We start from the raw sequence: 21,661 nt of genomic DNA, 5'->3' as shown, positions 1-21,661 counted from the left end.
GAATCATCACTAACACTGTGCTGATTCTGTACCAGGTTCTGCACAAAACACATTCCACGGATTATCTCATTTTAATCCCCACAAAGACAATAACAACAACAACCAAAAAATTCTCTTCTTATCCCCATTTTACAGATGGGGAAAACTGAGTTAAATAATCTGCCCAAGTCAAATGGGTTTGAACCCAGGCAGTCTGCCTGCAGACTCTCACCCTAACCCTACAGGAGGGTGAGGAACAGCTCAGGTGGCTTCTACCCATGAAGTCAGGAGTCTGAACATCCCGTCCAGGTGGGACAATAAAGTAACAAAACAGAGTCCACAAATCACACTCAACCTGACCCGCTTATTTAAGTCACACATCATATATCCATGCGGGGAATGTCTGCAAGGGCCTGGATTCTACTGGAAAAATCCATTGCTTTAGACTTCCTCCTGACAAAGAAAATAGGTGTCTTTGGTACTCAGTAACTAAATACTGGGGAAAACCTCATACGGGGGAGAGTGATTGAAAGTGGTCTCCTATGAAATCCCTCTTCTGGATGTCAGGCTGGCTAAAAAGACCTATATGGACAGCACAACCGGGCTCCCTGGCCCAACCAATGAAGAAAATCAGTAATTCCTGTGTGATCCTCAAATACACCTATATCCATCACTCAACTGATCATGGTCATCATTTCATGATGTAGGTAAGTCAAAGCATGATGCTGTATACCTGAAACTCAAACAGTACGTATGTCAATTATATCCCAATAAAACTGGAAGAAAAAACAAAAACAAAAAAAATACATATATCCAAATGCATACTTGGAGACCCACGTTTTGAGACCCATGAGCGTTTAGATACACAATCTCCTAGATTGTGTTCAAAACTCACACATACACACGCCATTGGACAGGCACTCCACTCACACAGATCACCAAATATATTCATTGGAGAAGACTTTTTTTTTTTTTAAATAGAAATCTAGGGGGTGTTGAGTATGTCCCTAAGTGGCTACAGTGATAGTTTCATGGGTATACACATATGTCAAGCTTAGCGAATTGAATACTTCAAATAGTGCAGTTTACTGTATGAGAGTTATGTCTCAATAAAGCTATAAACAGAGAAAGAATGCGTGGTCCCCCAGACCTACCCACTCCTGATGGACCCCTAAGATCTTTACTACACAGAACTTAGGAATTTCCCCCAAAAGACCTGAACACCCACGTGTTTCTTTAACAGATCACTTTCATGTGTCTATCACTTCCTTTCCTCTGTGGATGAACATGGGTTTCCTTGGCAGAAAAAAAAAAAAAAATCCAACATATTTTTGGATCCTCTGTCAGAACTAGGAGGCTCTAAGCATACATATATATGGGGAACTGAGCATCCTGGCTGCTATTTTTTCCTTTTTTTTTTTTTTTTTTTTTTTGCCCTGTGGCCATCACCACAAAGTTAAACATAGGTTTACAGCAGCCATCCAGGAAACACGTTTCTAGCAGCCAGTCTCAAATAAGCCTGAAACAGTGCTGGAACTTTCAGGGCACTTGACCTTACTTTTTCGCTCTTATTGGTTCAACAAGTGGGAAGAACTTAAAAAAAAAAAAAAGAATCCTTCATTCCCTTTAAAAAGTAATTGCATGGGGGTGGTGGGGGGAGTGAGTTTTCTGCTGAAAGGAAGCTCTCTCAAGGCCTGGGATCCCAGACAGGCCATGTGGCCTGGAAGTGACCATCCGTCACAGCTTGCCTTGGTCATTGACAACCTGAATTTGGAGATTACCCGCAGTATTTCGTTACTGCCCTGGTTTCATGGGGGCAGGGGGTGGGGGGCGATTAACCAACACACAGCCTGCATGAAATGACCTTCAAGGGGTGACTGGAGGCTTTAGGGTGCTAAGCCCATCTCTCACCCTACCCTGGCCTCTCCTGCTTGGCTCCACAGTCCCTATACCTTCCCTCCACCCCACTCTTCCCTTGCAGGTTGAGGAGGGATAGGAGCTGTAGAGGCGGAGGGGCGCCCCATCCCCATGTCCATCTCGGTAAGTCGTCCACATGACCCGCCCTCACTGATCCCATATGGACCCCCTACTTTCCCCTCCCACAGCCCTCTAACCCCAAATCACTTCCTAATACTCCCAACAGTCTACAGTCCCACAGCAGCAGCTGCCTCTCGCCAACCCTATATCTTGCCTTTCCCGATTCCAGATCTTTCCATAACGAGGCTTAGGAATCATTCAGTCCTGCCCTCCCTCCCAATAAAGTGAATCCACATGCACTCAGGTTTCTAAAGAACAGACATGAACCATGACGAGTCAAGACAAGCCCTTTCTCTTGAGCAAGAATAGAAGATACTCCCCCCAACCTGCGGTTATGGGGCACCCTGTTCCAACATCACGGTCAAGCCTTGAATGGCCCAAATCGGGGCCTGGATTTCGAACAGCGTGGGGGTCTGACAGGGACACAATCCACCTGCGACATCCCACCTCTATACCACACTACGGCCACCAAATGATGCATTGGTCGCGTGCATGCCTCCCCTCACCAAGCTGTGTTTTTGCAGGATCATATTTAAGTCCCCAGAGCTTTGATCCAGGCAGCTGGTGACACAGGTTGCTCAGTTTTTGCTTTTGTTTTAGCAATGCCAACCTCGCTTTAGTATGTGGTCCAGGGTCAGTAATCGCTGAAACAATTAAGGAAGCATCTGGGAAAACCCAAGCTCAAGGTTTCCGGCAACTTTGCCACCTGCCCCGATTGGAACTGAAATGCATCCAAAAGGCAGAGTGGAGGAGGGAAGGAGACTGACCCCCCACAGAAAAGGTGGTCCCAGGAAGGGTGGCACCAGGTCCCCACCCAAGAGCACGGAGCCAGCCAATACGGGGACCTTTCTTCTCACTGATCACTTCACGACTGCAGCGAGATGCCTCCTTGTTATGTTTGAGTACCGAGCATTGATACCACGTGGTCATCTATGGTTTGATAATTTCGTTTCTATCTGGGCTGTGTGTGTGTGTATGTGTGACTTTCGTGCCAACCACATGAATGTAGTACAAACAGCTGTGATCCTTAGGCTGCAGCTCTGTCCCTGCCCCAGCCCACTGAAGTAGAAGTTGGTGCCCATAAAGCTAAAGGTTTTTAGCAGGAGAACACTGCGATTCATGCAAACAAGCGGGCAGCCCCAGGCCCGCCGGTTCCTGGGTACTGGGCTTACCTTGTGGTTCTGGTAGGAAGTCACCGCAATAAACGCAGTCTCAGGAAAGACGTGGGTACAGAACGCAGTATTTTTTGAGCCAAATCCATTATTTTCGTCCGCTTTCACGATGTGTAATCTTGGCTGGTATTTGTGCATGGAATTTAGAATAATCTAAAAATAATAAAGAAAATGAGATTGTAAGAAAAATCAAACCCCTTTGTTTCCATAAAACCCCACTCTCCACCCCAAAATTATGTTCCTTATATAGGTTCTTGGAAAAAAGGTCCCATTTCTTTTCTCCTGTTTTTGAAAAGAAGCCAGTGATTTCATTAAAAAGAAACATTTCAAAAATGACAATTTCCATATGAAAAAGCCAGGGTAATATTCCAGGAATCTACCCAAAGCACACACAGCAGTAAATCAGAATGCTTAATAAAGTTAGTTTAATAAATTAACTCCCTGTGTAAGGCATGTCCCCCCCAGTGGGAGTGAAGCAAGTTTGGGGCAAGGAATTGGTGCCCCCCTCAAGGAAGCCTGGGCAACAATTTTGGAATGAAAGGACAGCAGAAACAAATAAACAAACATATATATATATATATATATATATATATAACTACCCCCCCCAAGAAAAAAAGGCTCAAAGAGATGCAAAGGAAGAGACCAAGCATTTGCAGAACTGGAAGAAATAGCGCAGGAAAAAGAGAGGAAAATGGTGGGGAGGGGGAGACTCTAAGGATGTGAGTTGGGCGGGAGGGAAGCACCCGCCCCACCCCTAACATCAAACAGGGGTTTGGTTGCCCTTGAGATTCCCTGTCTCCAACTTCACAATATTTCAGGATCTGCCACCGGAATTATCCCCAGACCTGGCCCCAGACAGCACTGTGGCATCTGCTTTGGGGGGAATATTTTTCTCCTTCCTTTCTATCTTCTCCATGTCTTGGGGAGGGGGTCCCAGGGACTAGTGGGGGGTCTCACTGTTGCAGCTCTTATTACAACCACCACTGTGAATATTAGGAGGGGGTCTGCAGTCACCACACTCTTGCTGGAGCGGAACTATCCAGAAAAGATGAGCATCTTTACTAAAAAAAAACTGAGTTTGTTGTTCTGATGGCGCCGTGCTTTCGATGCTCCCGGGAAGCTGGTAGCTCAAAACGTTCTGATCTATACCCACCGAATGGGCGAACTGCCGCGTTTCACGAGCTGAAAAATCTGGCCTGCTTTTTCCCCAGGACCGCAAACTGAGCGGCGGAGGTAGTCTCAGCGTCTTTGATTGGATGACCCTGGGGCAGGGTTCTCGGGCCAACCCTTGAAACCGACCTGGAGGAGGGGGAGGGGAGCGCGGCCCGACTCGGCCGGGGGAGGGGCGAAAAGCTCGGGACCCCGCGGCTCCCCGACCCCGAGCCGCGCGGCTCTAATCTCCGGCCGCCGCGGCCCGGCCGCCTCCCTGGCCGATAGCGACGCCGGCCGGGGCGGCGTGGCGACAGAGAGACGCAGCGGGGCCCTGCGGGCCGGCGCGGCCACCGTCCCGGCTTAGCCAAATTGCTTTGACGGCTGGGGACAGTGTGGAGACATCAGCGTGAGGGCGATCTAAATGGCCCTTAATTTCATTAGGGCGGCTCTGGACTCAAAGTCCGGAGTTTGGGGTGGGAATACGTGGCAACTGGGGAGTCCGAAGCGGCCCAGAGCACCGCGCCCTCCTCCGCGGAATTGTAAGGACTTGAAACTCACACGGGCGCCCAGGGCTCGGGACAGTGCGCGCGCCTTCCCCGGGGGGCCACCCCAAAGGCACACCCGGGGCCGCAGAGGGAAAGCTAAGGAGCCCAGAGCAAGGTGCCACGGAGGCCCAGCCTCCAGAAGGACGCGGTCCTGGGAGATGCACGCAGGACCTTTACAAAATGGTCCCTTCTCTCCCCAGCGCTTAACCTAAAGCATCCGTTCAGCATCCGCAGGGACAGCAAGTACACCGTCAGCCAGCCAACACCCACGCAAGGTGGAGGTCACGTCTGCGCTGGGATGCACCACAAGCTGGACGCTGCAGGCAAAACACCCTGGTTTAAACGCAAAGGAGACCCGGCATTTTGCCTAGAAACGCCCCCCCCCCCGCCCCTTTCCTCTCCCTTCCTACAGCGTAGAAGGGGAATAGGCCTTCCTTCTCTCGTCTCCAGTGGTCAACAGTCCGCTCTCACACCAACCACGTGTACAGTGGCATTGAGCACATCAGTGGAGGGCCCTGGTCCCCTTCCCAACACAGACTCAGTGCTTCAGCCCTAAGGCCCCACAAGAACAGATTTCTCATTTGGACCTTCACAAACTGTCCTCCCTCCGGATCAAATGCATTCATACCCCATCCCCTCATGTCCCCAAACTGGGAACCCTGTGTGTTGATTCTCCAAAGTGGCAGGATGCAGGTCACTTCTGGAATTAGAGAGACCTGGCCTCAGATCCCTGTTCCCAAATACAAGCTGTGTGACCTCAGGCAGGTAACCTCCCCTCCCCTGGACTCCATATAAAGGCTGTGTATTTCCATTCTCCTCTCTAGGCTGCTATGAGGATCAAATGCCCTAAGACGAACCAGCCTACTTGTTTGGTGGAATCATCAAACTAAGGGTTGTAAACTCTGAATTCAGAGACTGCGTTCTGTCCTGGTGATTATTTCCAATGAAGAGATTTAGGGATGTTTTCCCTCAAATCAGTGTTCTGTTCATTTGTTTTTCTTTGCGGGAAGAGAGGATGATACCCTATAGAGAATCTACTAGAAGCTACACATTCTCTTGGAGGGTGGGAGACTGCACGCTCAATATCCTGCCATTTCAGGGAGTTCATCAGGCTCCTCTGTCTCGGGGCCAATCCAGATTCCAGGTGTAGGGCCCTGATCTTGGTTTGCCCACTCTGGGCATGGTGGGAGGAGGGGGGAAAGCTGGAAGTTGGGAAAAAAACAGATAAACCCAAGAGTGTCGAGCTAAAAGGGGCACGAGTACGGGAGTTCGCCTCTGGTGGGTTGGTTTCCCCATCTGTAAAAGAGGAAGCAGGGGGCCTAAGGTCTCCCTTTCAGCCGGAACATCCCCATAATATGGCAGGATTTGGAAGGAAGCAGGTAAGGTATACAGCTCCCATCGTGGTCCAGCCTCTGCAGTCTGTGCTGAGTACCTGCCGAGCTAGAGGGCCCATGTTTTCGGCAGGACTCAAACACCGCTCCCCACCCCTCATCACAGATGGGGCTGAACGAACAGGAATTCCAGGCCCAGAGTGAACTGCCTTAGTCACCCCATGACCCCTGTCCCTCAGCAAAGGCAGGTGGGTTGGGTGCTGGCAGCAGGGATGCAGGGTGAGAGCCCCAGGCCAGGAGACCTAGGGGGCTCGATCGCCAGCCACCCAGGAAAGACACACCCAGACCGTGAACTAGTGGACCACGGGGTGGACGGCAAGGGGCAGATGTCTGGGTAGGAGAGAGGTGGACACAGCCAGGAAGAATTAGAAGGTGTGAGAAATAAGAGAAAAGAAAAGAGAGATGAGAAAGAGGAGAGAAGAGAAAGGGGGAGAGAAAGGAAGGCCAGGTCAAGAAGGGAGAGAGAGTAAAAAACCAAGGCAGGTGAAATGGAGCAAAGAAAGAAGCGTGGGTGGGTGGCGTGAGGAGCCAAGAAGAGAGAGAAAGTCCTGGAGAAGAGGGAGAGGAGAGTCAGGTGAGGAAGAGAAGGTGTGAACCTGAAGATACAAGGAAGATCTGCACGAGGTACTCACATGCCCAAATGGGTCCAGGTGGTTGTTGGTGAGCTTGAGTTTCTGGAAGGAGACGAGCTGCCGCATCCAATGCGCCCCAGTGGCCGGCGAGTCCGGGTGCACGTAGAGGCGGCCCGGCATGGCGGGCTCCGCTTTGCCCGTCACAGACCTAGACCAAGGAGAGGCGCCACCCCCCTAGACTTAGTGCACCGTGGTGCCGTATGGTTCTTGAGCAAAGCAATGGCTGCTGAATATGAGAATGATCTGGAAATGGCCTGACCCTCAGGTCTTGCTTGGGCATCTGCAATGCCAGATGCGCAGAAAGCCTGGAGCTGGTGTCCAGGCGAGCGCTCCCACCACCACCGCCGCCGCCCGGCTCTTTCTCCTTCCACCTAATTACTCCCCCAGCACCAAGGGTGCCGTGGGGAGCCTCGAAGCGTCTCTCTGCCCATGAACAACTGGCGGGTTCTGGAAGCCTGGATGTGCAAAAAAGTCTCGGGAAGACTCCTTGAGGGCTTTCCAAAGGGCCTTCGTCTTCAAGCCTCTGCACTCTTGGCAGCCGCCGGAGCAATGTACCCAAGGAATGGGCCTCTCCTCTCTTGCCTGTTTAACTCAAATACCCCGGACTGATTTTGCAATTTCATAAAAAAGGCATGTTCAAAGCAGGTAACTCATAAAAAATAACTGTTAATGGTTTATGCCCCCAGAAATAGCTCCAACGCTTGGTAACAATACCCTTTTTAAAAATCCACAACCCTCCGATGCAGCAACAGACATCGACACTTTACTTCCTCTGAGCCGCAGTTTTCTCGTTTATAAAATGGGGGCTAATGGCTGCTCTTTCTTTTTCTCAGGGTGAGGTCAGGAGGATGCAGCAGAAGGGGCAGCAAAAACCTCTAGCACACAGTAGGAGCTCAAAACAATGTTTATTGGTTCAGTGGGGAGAGGGAAGTTTGGTTTGCACGGTCCTCCCCGCCCTCCCCGCCAGCCGCTACGGTGCCTACCATTTATTATCTGCGAACTTGTATCTGTGGTCATCGGCGGGAACGATGTCCATAAGGAGAATGTACTTCGTTTTGGGATTAAGGCCGGTCACCTTCACTTTGTAACTGGGAAACATCCGCCTAGGAGATACGGGGAGGAGGAGGAGACACAAAGGCAGAGAGAATTAATGCAAATATTCTGAAGAGCGCGTCCACAAATTTTGATGGAAGAATCGATCTTTTAAGAAACGTGGACGAGAAACGCGGCCCCTGCTCCGCTCTTGCCAAGATCCATCCCAGGTTTCCCTCCAAGTTATGGGGAGGAGAAAGGCCAAGAGATGAGAAAGCAGGCTGGGACTATACCTATCTATAGGAGGAAATAGAAAGCAGACGGCGAGGACTTCAAGAGACCGGTTTCGAGGAAGCCCTGAAAGGGACCCCTCATTTCAACTCTTGCTAAAGACTCTTTTCAGAACCAGACACCTACTTTCTTATTTGGGGGCAGGAAAAGGCTTGTTAAAAAAAAAAAAGGAAAAGAAAAAGAAAAAAGTTGGCTTCCTCCGCCCAGCCAGGTGCTTTGGCCGCTCTGAGCAGCGCTGCGCGTCACGTGGGCACCCAGGTGGGTGCTCCCTGGGGCTGCCCGCGCGTGGATACCCACGGCACGTCCTGGCTTCACTCCGCCCCCAGGGTACAGCTCGGTGCGTGACCTCTGACACGAGTGTCGCGCAGGCGTTTCTTCCTAAATGTCCCCACCACATCTCCGAGGCGCCTGGCACTCCTCCTTAGAGAGTCCAAACGCTTTGGCCCTCCTCAAAGAAATTTAGTTTCGGACGGAACCGGGCCCTGCGCGAGGATTGGGTGGTTGCAAGGAGGTTTCGCCGCCCCGCGTGTGCCGGGCGCGCTCCCCATCTCCATCCGGCCTCGGGAGGAGGGCGCCCCGGAAAGCAAGCCTTCCCAAGGCCGCCCGGGGCGCAAGGACCAGTTGCTGGAACGTGGCTCGCTCAAGGATGGCGGGAAGGGGTGAGTGGAGACCTCTCCCTCTGGCCTTGGAGCCTCGCCTCGCGGTGTTTATCTGCCCGAGCGAGCGCGCCTGGAGGCGGAGGCGCCGGAGGCTTCGCAGGCCTTTTATAGTTAAACCCCGTTGGCTCAGGCTTGGGAGGGAAAAAGGAGGCCCCGGCCGCCCTTTCCTTCCTCGGCGGAATGGGAAGAGGACCTGAGTTCTTTGGTATAAACAGAACGCGCCTCCTGCTCGCTCGGGCCGAGCGGGGGAGCACACATTGTTTAATTTCAAATAATAATAAATGTCACTGTTGTCAGTTTATTGCGGGAGGCTTGGGCTGCACAAGCGGTGGGCGTCTGGCGAGGCGGCTCCACCCGCCCCTTTCACACACTCGGTGGCTTCGGCCTACCGGATCCTCGGCTTCACACGCCTGCTGTGCGCAGACTGGGACTTTCTGCCCTCAGGGACGCGGAGGGCCAGTCCAGCGCCGGTAGGGACGTGGCGGGGTTGTCCCCGCACCCGGGCGCACTCAGACGCTGAGATACCGAGTTGCACGGCCCTCCTACCCCCTCCCCCAGAAGTCTCGCATTTCTAGCTAAAACTGTGAGCTTTTAAGAGGAACTCCGGGGTGAGTGTCTTGATGAAACGGCCGTGTTTATCGGTGTCTGTATATAGAGACCTGCCGAGCCCCGGTTCACTTTCAAAGGCTTCGCCTGCTTTCTATAAACAATGAAAGAGGTAGCGAATACATTCAACGATTCCGAGTTTGGCGATCGGGTGGGACTCTGGAACCGCTCCAAGGTCAGGGAGGGTGGGAAGGAGGGTCTGGGCCAGGAATCAAGTCTGAGATCCCATGAAACCCAAACCCCGTCTCATCTCTGTGTGTCTCTGCAACTCTCTGTTCTCCCGTTGGCTCTCCCACCTCATCCCTCCTTCTCTTATTACTAATCCATCCAGATAGCACAGCCTCCCAAGCTCTTGCTTCTTCTTATATACGAGGTGGAAGAAACACCCAGTTCCCTGAGTTGAATCTTTCAGGTATTTCCCGTCACACCGGTGGAGATCACTGGAGGAATTCACCGTTCTCCTCTTTAACCAGAATAGAGTCAAATAAGATATATTCATATTCTCTCGCTCTCGCTCTCTCTCTCCCTCCCTCTCTGTTTCTATTCTCCCCTTTTTCTGGTCTCCCACACCTTTCTTAGTCTCTCCCACAAGTTCCCTGTACCTCCTCCACAGAGGTGACCATCTCACCTGCCAGCCTTGGTTATGATCATTTCCGTGCCCACTTCGTGGAATTTCAGCCACAGTTCTCTTTCATGGAGAAACACCTTGATCCCTTCCATGCCCTATAAGAAGGAGAGAAAAGTCAGTGAGGCTTGCCTCCCCAAACTCCCCCAAAACACAGAGCTTTCTCTTCCTTCCCCCTTGAGGCAGTGGGCTCGTAGGCTGAAATCTGCCCCCAGCCCACTGCAGCAGTGTCTGGGCTCTGGAGCAGCCCCTGCCCAGGAATCCCTGTGAATGCTCTCTCCCGGGCAGGTCTTAATCCCACAGTGCAGAGCTGTCTCCTTCTAATGCCACCAACACAAGGCTAGAGAAAAAACCCCAGCCATCAGGGTGTTCCAGAATGTGCATGGGGAGGAGGGGGGCTGAGAAAAAAATGGGACCAATCCCAATCCGCTTTAGCCAAGGGGCAGCTAAAAGGAAAAAAAAAAAAAAAAACCTCAATCTTGAAAAACCCACCCAGGATATTCTTATGTAGACACCCAGATGTCCACACGAAAATAGACAGATGTGCACTGTATACATGCGTGTTTATTCTCACCATGGCAGTGCATATGTAGACATAGGTGAAATATAAAATTTTAAATATTTATATAATAGGTTTCCACAATCCCAAACAAAAATTAATTCTCAAATGTCTATATTAACATACCTCCTAGGCCCTCCTCACATCCAGCTTCGTTCATTTCAAGCTGTTTGGGTTATGGGCGAAGCGATTTAACATTTCTACTTTCAACTACAAGTTATTTTACAAAACCCATACAAAAAAATTACATACAAAGTCTTCGTTTTGCAATAATTTGTAAACGTCTAACAAGTAGATTTGTTTTTCCCTGAAAGAAAACCTCTTTAAGTTTCTGAAAATGCGTGCCCACTGTCTCAATACAAATATACGCGCATCTTCCTGAGATGTGAAGGGCAAAGGAGAGAGACAATGAAAAAGCCAGGAAGGACATCGAAATCCCAAAGAAGGGTTTTAGCTGTGTGCAAACATCTTTTCTTGTCAAGACACCCCGCTTCCGGCCCTCTGACACCCTATTCCAAAACCATCAAGGTCTGCGGACGACGCCTTGAGCGCCCAGGGCGCCGGGGGTGAAGGGCACAGAGCGAGAGGGGAGGCTTCACGCTCGGCTCGGGCCCAGCTTCCAGCCAGGCGAGCCCGGGCTCCCCGCGCCCTCCCGGCCCAGCCGCGCGCGCTCCCCGCCGCCGGCCCCGCGGAGCCAGCCCACCAGGCCCCGGCCGCCAGACAAACGGTGCAGCGCGCGCGGCTGCGCGGTGACGCGGAGGAGGCGGGAGGAGGCGAAGGCTACGAAAGATCTGAAGAGGGGTCAAGCCATCGCTCATGCCCGCCTGAAGCGGCCGCTGACCCGACCCTTAATGAGGCGTTCAAGCCGGGTTTACACCTAGTGCAGCAGGAAAGAAATGATCTGGGCCATTGTTCGCTGGCCCCAAAGAGCCGGATCTTTGAGGCTCCCCTAACAACTTCAATGTATTTCAAAAATCCTCTGGCCATAAAGATAATCGTCACAATAAAGTGGATGGCACTATACTGGCATTCAGGGAGGCACGGCAGAGAAGGGTGGAATTGCGCAAGGATAAAAAGAAAAGGGGCAAATCATGGGCACTGCCCGCCCCCCTTGCCCAAACACTCGAAAGAGGGGCTTTGGTTTCTGCAAAGGTCCCCAAGGCCCTTCTTACCTGCTGGGTGAAGGCGGCCTGCGGGGACGACGGGGACTTGCTGGGGGCCCCTAGCGCGCTCTCGGGTTTTGAGTCACAGGGTAGATCCTTGGAGTCTGGTTCCAGGGGTGTGTGAGCCAGGCCAAAGCCCTCGTCTGCGTCGGCCATGGTGAGCCCGGGGCCCTGTGACCGCTCGGGGTCCTGCTCTGAGGACGGGAAGGAAAGAGAAAGACAGATGGCGGGGGACGGGGTGGGCGCAGAGGAAGAAAAAGAGAAGGTTGGAAGCACAGTTCTGGTGACAGGAGGGAACAGTGAGTAGGCTGCCAGCCGCAGTTTCCAGCTACCAGCACCTCCGTCCCCAGCTGAAGGAGGCTGCAGAAGGTCCCGTTATGATTATCATTACTATTACTTTAAGACCACGCACAACCTCTTGCGAAAGACCCGCGTCACAGCGGGAGGAGGCGAGGCCCGCATCTCCCCTTCGCAGGCTCCCCCGCGATAAGCGAGCTGCCCGTCAAATTTGTCTGGACTTCTGGAAGAGCCAATAAAGATAAGGCCTGGGTATTTTTGGAAGCCATTGGGTACGAACCAAAAACAAAACAAAACACAAACCTGGTGCCCTCCTGAGATTTTTTTTTTTCTTCGTCAAATTACAAGAGGCCAGCAGAGCCCTGTTTATGAAAACTCACAAGAGGAATATTTTTCTGCAGCAGGCAAAATGCCTGAAATAACCCGCCTCTCGCAAAAACCAAAAACACAGGAAAGATCTGCTGATCGAGAAACCAGGTCTTGAGAATTCACGTTCATCTTCTATCGGTCACAGGCCTTGAAATTAAAAGTCCTTTAACATTGAGTCCTCCCCTTTCCCCCAACTGTAAGCAACATGAAAAATAAAAAGGAGCCAAACAGGGCAGGAAAGCGGCGGCGCAGCGGTTCGGAGGGCGGTGCGCGGCTGGGTGCCGGAGGCCAGCGCTGGGGGCGCGTTCTCCTCGTTTTCTCGGCTCTCCAGCCCGAGACGGGCATTTTGTCGAGCGGCCTGGCCGAGGGGAGCTTCTCCGAGCTTCCGTCGGGTCTGGCTCGCTGGAACTGCAGGCCCAAGCTCGGGGTCGGCGACGCCAAAGTGGTGCCCGGATAAATCCTGGGCTTCCGGCGTTGAACCGGCCACTGAGGTCCGACACAACTTGCAAAATGGCCCGGGGTTACAAGCATGTGAGGTTGGAACACGCAAAATAACAGCTGCAGAACGGTTCAAGCCCGGAGGAGCCTGCCTCCTGCTCTGATCTCCTTCCAACATCCTCTACGTTCCCAAGTAGGGATTTCCTCCCTCAAAACCCGGGAAGACTGGGAAGGAGGCGCAAGAAATGCCTCCCCCCTCCCCCAAATCTTAGCAGCCGCTTGGGCAAAAGGCTGGATCCCACCCCGGGTCTGCAGTGGCAGGAGACCCAGAAATGGTGCCGAGGAGAAGATCAGCTTCTGAGGCCCGACTCCCGCCCAAGCCGCCTCTTTCACCACGCCCTTGGGGTTTGGGGTAGGCGGTGATGGGAGCCCCGAAGCCTGCTCATAACAAAAGAAAGTGGGGCTGGCGTGCCCCACGTGCGCTCCCATTTCACCGCCGGCCGCGGGGACAGTCCCACCGCGAGCCCTGGCCGGGGTCCCGGGGAGCTCGGGGCTGGCGGGGCCGAACGAGATGCGGCTTGACAGAACCGGGCCGCGCGTGCTGCAAACCTCAACGCCTCTCCCCCAGCCCCGGCCGCCTCCTCGGCTCCACGCGCCGGGCAGCTCCGGGCCGCGTAAAATCTCCGCGAGCCGGGCCCTGCAAAATCCGAGGCCAGGCTTCGAGTGCCGCGTTCCGCGCCTCCCTGAGCCGGCTCGGCCGGCGGGCTCCCTCCCCAGCCTCCCGGGCCATCTGCGGAACTGTTACCTCGCTCGGTGAAGCCGGTGCATTCACTGCATCCCTTCTGGCTCCTAGCAGGGAAGCCGGCGGCGAGGCGGGGGCGCGGGCATGGTGGCTCCGGGGTCTATGGGGGGGACTGCTTCCCCAGACCAGCGGCTACCGCTGCCTACAAAGGAGGACCCACCGCGGGAGCCTCGGCAGTGACTGCCCACAATTCAACTCACACACCTCCCCCGCTTGCGCTCGCGCTCCCTAAAGACTTCCAAGTTGTCAGGCGCCAGAAGGGCTCCGAAGAAAGCAAAACAGCAGCCTCCGGGAGCACCTCCAATAATATAATCTCAGTGCCCTCCTTCTCCCTTGTACCCACAGGGAGGGAAAATTGGGAGACAAGAGGGAGCCTGCGAATGGTAGACGTCCTTTCTGAGCGCAGCTTTCAGGGTTAAAGTTCCGGAATCCGAGGTAAGAGTTGGTCTCTCTCCCTCTCTCTCTCTGTCTCTCTGTCTCTTTCTCTGTCTCTCTCTCTCTGTCTCTCTCTCTCTCTGTCTCTCTCTCTCTGTCTCTCTCTCAGAAATACAAGCCGACTCAGCTGAGCTCGGTGACGTTGGGCTGCCTTGATGCTTACAAAGTACTGAAATTGCCTATCCAACTAGCTCCCACTGCACGCCGCCTGCCTCTGTCTGTCTCTCTCTCTCTCCCTCCCTTCCTCCCTTCCTCCCTCCTCCCTCTCCCTTCCCACTCCCTCCCCCAACCACCTTTTCCATTAGATTTCCCGAACACTCAAATCACAACAAGACTCTCAAACCCAGACCTCGAGATCACCCCCTCCTCTCCACCCGCTCTCCAACCTCCATCCATCTCTGCTTCTCTGAGCGCGGCTCGGTGGCTGCAAAAAATCCTGCACAAATCATCGCAAACCCGCTCGGCTTCTGCCCGGGAAGTACTCTCGGTGACGCGGCTGTGCGGAGAACGGAGTACGAACGCACGAGGCGTGCACACACACGCTGGGAGCCTCCTCTGCAGCCTTGCCCGCGTTCTCTCTCCACCGCTGACCTCAAGACGGAGAACTGCCTGACCCCGCCTGGCCCAGCCTGCCGCCGCTAGCCGCCCTGATATCTCCCCCCATCCCCACTCATCACCCCGACTCCGAGAGACTCCGGGGTGAAGGCAGGGTGAAGGTGCGTGGGGATAGGGGCCGAGATCAAAGATGCCCAGAAACCGCCCTGCGCTCCCACCCCCTCAGGGCCACCAGACCTCCCGTGATGGAGGTGTACACAAGGCAGTGCCCAGTTTTATTAAAATAATCAAACAGTCACTGGGGGCTGGCTGGGGTTTTCATCTCCACTCGGCTCCTCTCCCTGCCCTCCCCCTATCTGAAATGTATTATTTTGAGGGTCGAGTTGAAGAGGTCAATAGAAGCGTAAACACAGTCAGTAGGTCTTAGCCTGAGCAGACCCAGCTTGGAAAGTCAAGAATTAGTGCTTGGAACAAACGTCAGGGTCCCCGTTTTTGTTTCTCACCCATGTCTCTGTCACCCTGTTCTTTTCTCAGCCTCTGTCTAGAGATTCAGGCCTGCAGGCCAAGGTCTGGGGAGAGGGATGGAGGGAGGAGAAGCGCCAGGGAGATCTGAGGCCGCCTCAGTGCCATCCTCTATGGCCCCGGGAACTAAAATCCCAGGGCAGGCCTGAAGCATCGCTGCAAAATTCCAAAGTGGATTGTCCAACCCTAAAAGTGGGGCAACTAGAGAGAAAACCAACCCAAGCATTCTCTAGAGTTCTCACTCCACCTTCCAGGTTTGCTTTCAAACAGCCTTTTGCTGAGACAGTTTATTTATTTGTGAAAACACCCTCACTCTTCCAAAATGTCAGCTCAGAGGACTTTGGGCTCGCTCAGGGGGCGACCCCCGGCCAACGACGGAAAACAGACATGGCTTCAGGAAGAGCCTGCATCTCTGGCAAAAAGGAAGGGGAAATCCAGAAAGAGCTCTCCAATCCCTTTAAATTCTCAGAGATTTGCGGATAAAATAAATTCCCATAAATAATCTGCAGGCCCCTCCCGAGAGGGAGAATCCGTACTCCCCCAAGTAATTGGCCCAGATTCACTTAGTTTGTGAAGTGCAGATTCTGCGGGTCACCAAGTTAAATTGGGATTTTGAAATCTCAAGGGCGAATCTATTCTTGCCAGGTGACACTCTTGTGAGCAAGAGAGTGCATTCTTATTTCCACGGTGGAAAAAAAAGGAGCAAGGCTGGGAGTGGAGTGGATTCAGCAGGGCCGAGGTGGGGAGGGAAGCCAAGGGGCCGTGGGCAGGCCAGTGCTAAGAGAATCCTCTACCCCCAACCCCAGAGCTCTCCAGGGCGACACTCACCTCCAAAACTCCCACCTCTTCTTTCCAGCGCAGATGCCGAGAGAGTAACGGCTCGCTGGGAGGGGTTCAGATGAAGAGTTTGGAAAGGACCCCCCAAAAGAGACCCCTTGTAGGCCAAGCCTTCTTCCAGCGTCTTTCAAGAGTAGTGTGTACCTCCCAGCTCGAAGTTGGTTCGTGGTCTTCGACAAATTAAATATTACTGTTTATTACCAGGCATACCCCAATAAAATAAAGAGGCAATCAGGCGATACCGACTATCTCACCAGCCGCTGCACCTATAGGACTTGGAGACGTCACGAGTCACGCAACAGGCCCGCGCGCTGTCACGCTCGACTGGGGGGCAGCGGCGGGAGGTTGAGTCCTCTCCGTCTTCGCCTATCACTCCCGCCCGGGTCTGCGCAGCCACAAGTCTCAGACGCCTGGGCCACGGGAATAAATAAAGAAATAAACAAATCCAGCGCTCTCTGGGGAAATGGGGGTGGCGGACATCAGCCACAAATAAAGCCAAGATCGATTTTCTTAGGGAGGGGGAGGGGGTCTTTTGGCGAAGGGAGGTGGGAGCCCACATCAGTCCATAGATTGGAAAAAAACCGAGTTGGCGGGGGCGGGGGGGGGGTTTGGAATCGAGGTCTCTCTCAGGAGGCAAGAGTCTTCTCATTATTTTAAAACAATTTTTTCCCAGGAGGAGCTCTCAGCATATGACTATTGAGGCGCCTTCTCTAGCTGATTAAGTTTGGGACGCGATAACTCACTGCCCGCTTGCAGGCGTGCATAGAAGTAATTACTGGGTTAATCGCGGAGGGGAAAAGAGACAGAGACGTTTGGAGGAAGACAGAGTCGCCCGCATCGTTTCTCGCTGAGAAAAAGTCCATTCTGCGAATCCTCCTTTAGCTAGGTCGGGGGATGCAACTGGTCCCAGCGTGGCCCGGCGGGGGCGGGATGCGGGAGGGTGACTTGTGCAGAGAAAAATTGTAGTGCCGGGTCCTGCAGAGGGACGAGGCGCTCCACTTTGTTTTGTAATGACGATTATTATTATTAATATTAGTCTCGTCAGGGGGCATAACTTCTAAGCAGCCGCGTGGCGGATGCGCACAAGCTTTTGCGCGCAGCTGGAAACCCACTAGGTTCAGTTGCGAAACGTACCGCATAGACGCCCCGGGCGGCGCTGAAAGGAGAGCTAGGCCTACCCAGCACGGAGCGAGCGAGCGAGCGAGCGCCCGGCCTTCTGGAAAGGGTAAGTTCCCCTCCTAGGGGCCCCGAAGGAGCCGGACATCGGACTCTGGACTTGCCCGCGGCTTCGGGGTTCGAGCCTGGGTTGCGCGCGTGCCCCCAGCCCCACCCCACCCCACCCCCCCGGGCTTTCCGAAGCACGGCTTGGCTCCAGGCCCCGTCGGTCTGGGGCTGGAGCAGCAACAGAAAGTGCAGGAACGCAGTCGACCGAGCAGCCTCAGGAGGTAAGGTCGGGCCCGCGGGGAGACCTGGCAGTGGTTTCCAGCGCCGGACGCGGGCGCCCGGGCCAGTCCGGCCGCAGACTCTGCTGCTTCCAGCAAGCAGAACCCCTGTCTCTCCTCTCGGCCAGGCCGCAGTGACTTTCCCGAGATTCGCTTTCATTTCCCAAATTATTAATAATTATCTTTTACCCACTCCGAGGCCCTTTGGGTGCAGCGTTTGTTCCCAGATGCCCAAGAGCGCAACCCCAAATCCTTCACCCAGAACCTGGAGATGGGTTTCTATTTGACCTCTGGGCCGAGGTGGGCCGGAAACGGAGGCCTGGGCCCCGCCGAGACTGGAAGGGGAAAGCGAAACTCCGAGCGGGGCGAGCTCTTTTCCGTTTGGCTCCTTTCTCTCGCATCCCTGGCGCGAGCCCCGCAACGACCCGGACCGACTCACAAAGGATTCCGTATGCTCAGCTTCCGGACCCGCTGTCCCAGAGGGTCCGGAGGCCGCACCACTGGTAGAATAAACTGAAGACCGCAACTAGGTTTGAGAATCTCCATTCTTTCCCCAGTCATTGGACAGTTAACTTGAAAGAGAGGCTTCGATCTGCAACCTCCCTTCCTTCTTTCGGAGGACCGATGCTTTCCCCGAACTGCCACCCCCATCCCTACCCCCATCCCCATCCCCACCCCCACCCACGCTCGGTTTTCTCCCGAAATGTATTTTCCTCATTTTGCAAAATTCCTGCCTTGATTTTAATATTGCAATGGATAGGGAAGCAGAGGTTCCTATGTTAAAAATCGAAAACAATAAAAGCAAGGGCGACCGCTGTTGATCTTTTTCCTTCACTCTTGCCTTCTGCTTTTAAGAAAGTCGCCTTCCAAACCACCGTATTTCTTTCCTCCCAAAAGAGAACTCGCTTAAGAATTCACCCCATTTCCGTTTCTCTCCGCGATGTGTCCCCGCCTGACTCGGATCTCTATCGAAGGCAGAAAAATAGGTAGAAGTGCAGATAGGACTGGGAAAATTAATAAGAATTATAACAACAGTAGAAATGATGGCGAAAGCAAACTTTGACCAACTCGTTTTGCAGAAGAGAGGGTCAGACTGAGGGTGGGAAATTCCCTCGTTTCTCAGGCGGTCACTTTCCCTGCTGCCTGGTTAATTATGGCTCTGTTGTATTTTTTTCCAGGACTGCAGTATCCTCCTTCCCAATGTTTTATTCGGTTCCTGGTTTCCTCCCTTTTGACCAGAAGTATCCGGGAATACTGGCGGTTATTATTATTTCAATATCCAATATTCTCCAATATTTCCACCAAGAATTAGTTTTGTTACTTACTTTACTGATTAGACATGTTGATGTTGTTCCCTGTGCTTTGGAAATACTCTTCTCCACTCCCCCAAGTTTGGTGGACGAGATTTCCCCACGGCCACCACCACCCCAGTCAGGTTAATGAAATAAATGGCTACGGGAACTTCATTCGAGAGGCTCAGCCTGGAAGAATATCAGCGCTGGAGATCTGCAGAAGAACAGAGAAGGCAGTACCACACCTGGATGCAGAGGAGTCCCTGTTCTTGCTTCCCTCCACTTTGGCAAGTCCCCAGTGGAAGAGAAGGGTGAGGGTCTTGAGCTGAGAAAACCTGGAGCACACCCCCCCATTGCGTAGGCTGCTCTGAGCCTGAGAACTCCAGTTGTACCCGCAGCCTAGAACCCGTAGAAAGGCCTCCTCATTTAGTCACCATGTCTGCAGGGTCACAATGTCCCCACAGCCCCGAAAGGAGTGGGGGGTGGGGAAGAGACTACATTCCAGGGCTCTGACCCTGGAAAGATAGAGATTTAGGCTAATACCTCCAGGTCTGGGATGCAGGCGGGATGGGGGGCGGAGGTGGCTGTGTGGATACTCCCTCCCTCAACTGGAGGGTGCGATGGAAACTTGGGAGCCTGCAGCTCTCCGGGGCTCTGGAAAGACAAATTTTCTTTGGCAAAGGGAACGGTGTCGCGCTGTCGACACGGCAGACTATTTTTCTTGTTTCCTCACAAGGTGGGGCGGCGGGCTGGGGGGAAGAAAGCAAGAAAGAAAGGGAAATTAAATCCACACGTGTTAAGCTTGCTCCAAGGGCAGAATTCAAAACGGAGACGAAACTCTGACTCTTCCAGTTCTGGCTGCCCGCGGGCCTCTTTCCAGCCAGCCCGGATCTCACGGAGCGTGGCATCCCCACCGGAGACAATTCGATCCGATGTTTCATAAAGCGTTTTATTTAAGGGGGAAGGGACATGGTTTCTGTCCGTCTACCTGCGGAGAGGCAGAACACATAACAGCAAAGAAAACACAGGAGATGGCAGTTGTGAGAAGATTTACCTCCTTTAAGAAAGCTCAGCTTGCTATCTCCCAATCAACCCAGTGATTTAGGTAGGGAACATTCACCCTGTGGCCAGAGTGAGCCAGGCCAGTGATTTTGGAAAACCCTAAGGTCTGATCAGGCTTTGGGCCTGTTTTAAGAGAAACTTAGAGGCTGTTTTATAGACGCGGGAATAGGCAGATTCATCTGCAGGGCTAAACCTCACATTCCTTCCTCTTTTCTTTCTGGGAGAAACTTGCCGGAAAGGAGTTCTGCACCGGTGCAGGGGTGGAGGATGGAGGAGGCCACCCCGCCTGGAGCTGCGAGTGAAAACTCTAGTAATGACCTTGAGGAGGTGAAGGGAGATGGGTGGGGGCGTGGATGACGAGGGCGGCCAAACCCCAAACTGGAAGGATCCGTCACCAAAACGATTGCTTGGTCGAGACCTCTAATTTTTCTTCTCTTTCAGCTCGGGCCGAGAGCGCCCCAGCGGGTCTCCTCTGGGCTCCTTGTACTGGGTTTCTGGCCTTTGGGGGCAGCCTCAACAGCGACAGAAGGGTCCGGAAGCGGGGACCCCAAACACCTTGCTCCTCCGACACAGCCGCAATCACACCCGGAAAACACTGGGGTGAAACCAACAGAGGCTGGCCGTGGGGTGCAACTGACAGAGGTTCAGGGTGGGAAAGTTCCCGGCAATTGTTTCCACAAGGGCCCTGGGTTTCCTGGTCGCCATGGCAACCCTGGAGTCCCCTCGACCTCTCTCAACCACCGGGCGCCCGGAGGACAATCGCCGCGCACTTTTGCCGTGGGCCCTGAGGCCTGCAAGGCGCTTCCGTCCTTCGCTCTTGGCTTCCCGGAGCCTCTTCAGTGGGTTCAACACGGCAGGGATTGAAAAACTCCCCTCTTTTTTTTAAACTGGGGGAGAAAATCGAGATTTAGTAGAACTTCTGCTGGGTAAGTTCGGGTCTCCAGCAAAAGCCCCCACTTTGAATGGCGAATGATGACCTCGGAGACGTGCGCTTACGCAGCGGGTGGGATACTTTCATCCAAGCCCGCATCGGGCACATCTCAGCTAGGGACCTGGGACTTGAGGAATCCCAGGGGGTCTCTTCACGCATACTGCCCACCCCCATCGGCACCTGAGGCTCCCCGTGTCCGTCCAGGCAACCCTTTCTCCTGCCTGGAAAAAGTCTCCAAAGTGGGAGGAGAAAAGTCAGGAGCTAAAACTCATGGCATTAATGTCTGCCAGATCTTATTGAGAGAAAAAATAAATTATACTCCTTTTCCTTTAAGAGAGAAAAATGTTGGATTGTGGGCGTACTATAAAGAGCATTAAATAATACTTGGGGGTTGCATTGCTTTCTTCTTGAACCTGCACGGGGAAATGCCCCTCTGCGGGGTGGCCACTGGACAATACAGGACAACTTTTCTGTTCCCATTTTGGAGGCAGTAAGCTCTCAGAAAGAAACAGGTTGCTGACCAGCTTGGACGGCCGGGTTTGGCGGAATGGAGGGAGCCAAAAGAGCAATTCCTGTTGTGGGTCCATCTCCCCCTCGTTTCACTCTCTGCTGTGGACCTCATTCATCTCCCAGCTGGTCAGGAAGGACAAAACTTCTCTCCCTCTACTTCCAGTGGGGCATCCAATGTCTGCAAAAACTCTGGGCTGGCCTTGCAGTGTTGCTACCCGCTTTTTCCGTCTGAGTCTGGAAGACAACCTGCAGGGGTTCCCTTAGCACACTCAAGCTCCCATTTCTTTCCTCCCCAGCATTTTGCATTCGTATTTGCAGAAGAGTCC

General features: G+C 53.4%; 2 protein-coding genes and 1 long non-coding RNA gene across 5 annotated transcripts in view; 2 read left to right on the top strand and 1 right to left on the bottom strand.

Moving 5' to 3' along the window:
- The window catches only part of TBX5 (T-box transcription factor 5), a 46,558-nt gene extending 31,905 nt beyond the window's left edge, over positions 1-14,653 (bottom strand). For both annotated transcript variants that reach the window (XM_036824019.1, XM_036824020.1), the window contains exons 1-6: positions 14,571-14,653; positions 11,853-12,037; positions 10,125-10,219; positions 7,892-8,011; positions 6,909-7,056; positions 3,189-3,341 (exon numbers count right to left, since the gene is read on the bottom strand). In XM_036824019.1, coding sequence (XP_036679914.1) covers positions 3,189-3,341; positions 6,909-7,056; positions 7,892-8,011; positions 10,125-10,219; positions 11,853-12,037; positions 14,571-14,580 — 711 coding nt within the window. In that variant the 5' untranslated portion in view covers positions 14,581-14,653. The remainder of the gene's footprint in view (positions 1-3,188; positions 3,342-6,908; positions 7,057-7,891; positions 8,012-10,124; positions 10,220-11,852; positions 12,038-14,570) is intronic.
- LOC118880360 lies at positions 12,764-16,553 on the top strand. Its single transcript, XR_005016263.1, has 3 exons — positions 12,764-13,359; positions 14,095-14,900; positions 16,303-16,553. It is a non-coding gene; the product is annotated as an uncharacterized LOC118880360 (long non-coding RNA).
- Positions 16,554-17,065: 512 nt separating this feature from the next.
- Positions 17,066-21,200, top strand: LOC118906633. 2 transcript variants are annotated; one of them, XR_005022561.1, is made up of 4 exons: positions 17,066-17,323; positions 18,719-19,143; positions 20,119-20,204; positions 20,336-21,200. XR_005022561.1 is itself a non-coding variant. In XM_036874144.1 (4 exons), the coding sequence occupies exons 2-4, from the start codon at positions 18,989-18,991 to the stop codon at positions 20,756-20,758; spliced, it is 681 nt and encodes a 226-aa protein (XP_036730039.1). In that variant the 5' UTR covers positions 17,066-17,323; positions 18,719-18,988; the 3' UTR covers positions 20,759-21,188. The 2 variants fall into 2 exon arrangements, 1 of the variants encoding a protein (XP_036730039.1); XM_036874144.1 differs by having other exon boundaries at positions 20,119-20,221; positions 20,336-21,188.
- The last annotated feature ends 461 nt before the right edge of the window (positions 21,201-21,661 follow it).

The sequence above is a fragment of the Balaenoptera musculus genome, chromosome 14 (assembly GCF_009873245.2).
Source record: "Balaenoptera musculus isolate JJ_BM4_2016_0621 chromosome 14, mBalMus1.pri.v3, whole genome shotgun sequence".
In the NCBI taxonomy this organism is placed as follows: Eukaryota; Metazoa; Chordata; class Mammalia; order Artiodactyla; family Balaenopteridae; genus Balaenoptera; species Balaenoptera musculus.
The sequence above is the reverse complement of the archived record's forward strand: the minus strand, read 5'-3'. Positions and strand labels throughout refer to the sequence as shown.

Bases quoted from the DNA above. Each gene is read 5' to 3' on its own strand.
- LOC118906633 (XM_036874144.1), top strand. From the start codon at position 18,989: ATGGCTACGGGAACTTCATTCGAGAGGCTCAGCCTGGAAGAATATCAG. The intron at 19,144-20,118 runs GTGAGGGTCTTG...TCTTTCTGGGAG, and splicing joins GTCCCCAGTGGAAGAGAAGG to AAACTTGCCGGAAAGGAGTT. The intron at 20,222-20,335 runs GTGAAGGGAGAT...CTTCTCTTTCAG, and splicing joins CTAGTAATGACCTTGAGGAG to CTCGGGCCGAGAGCGCCCCA.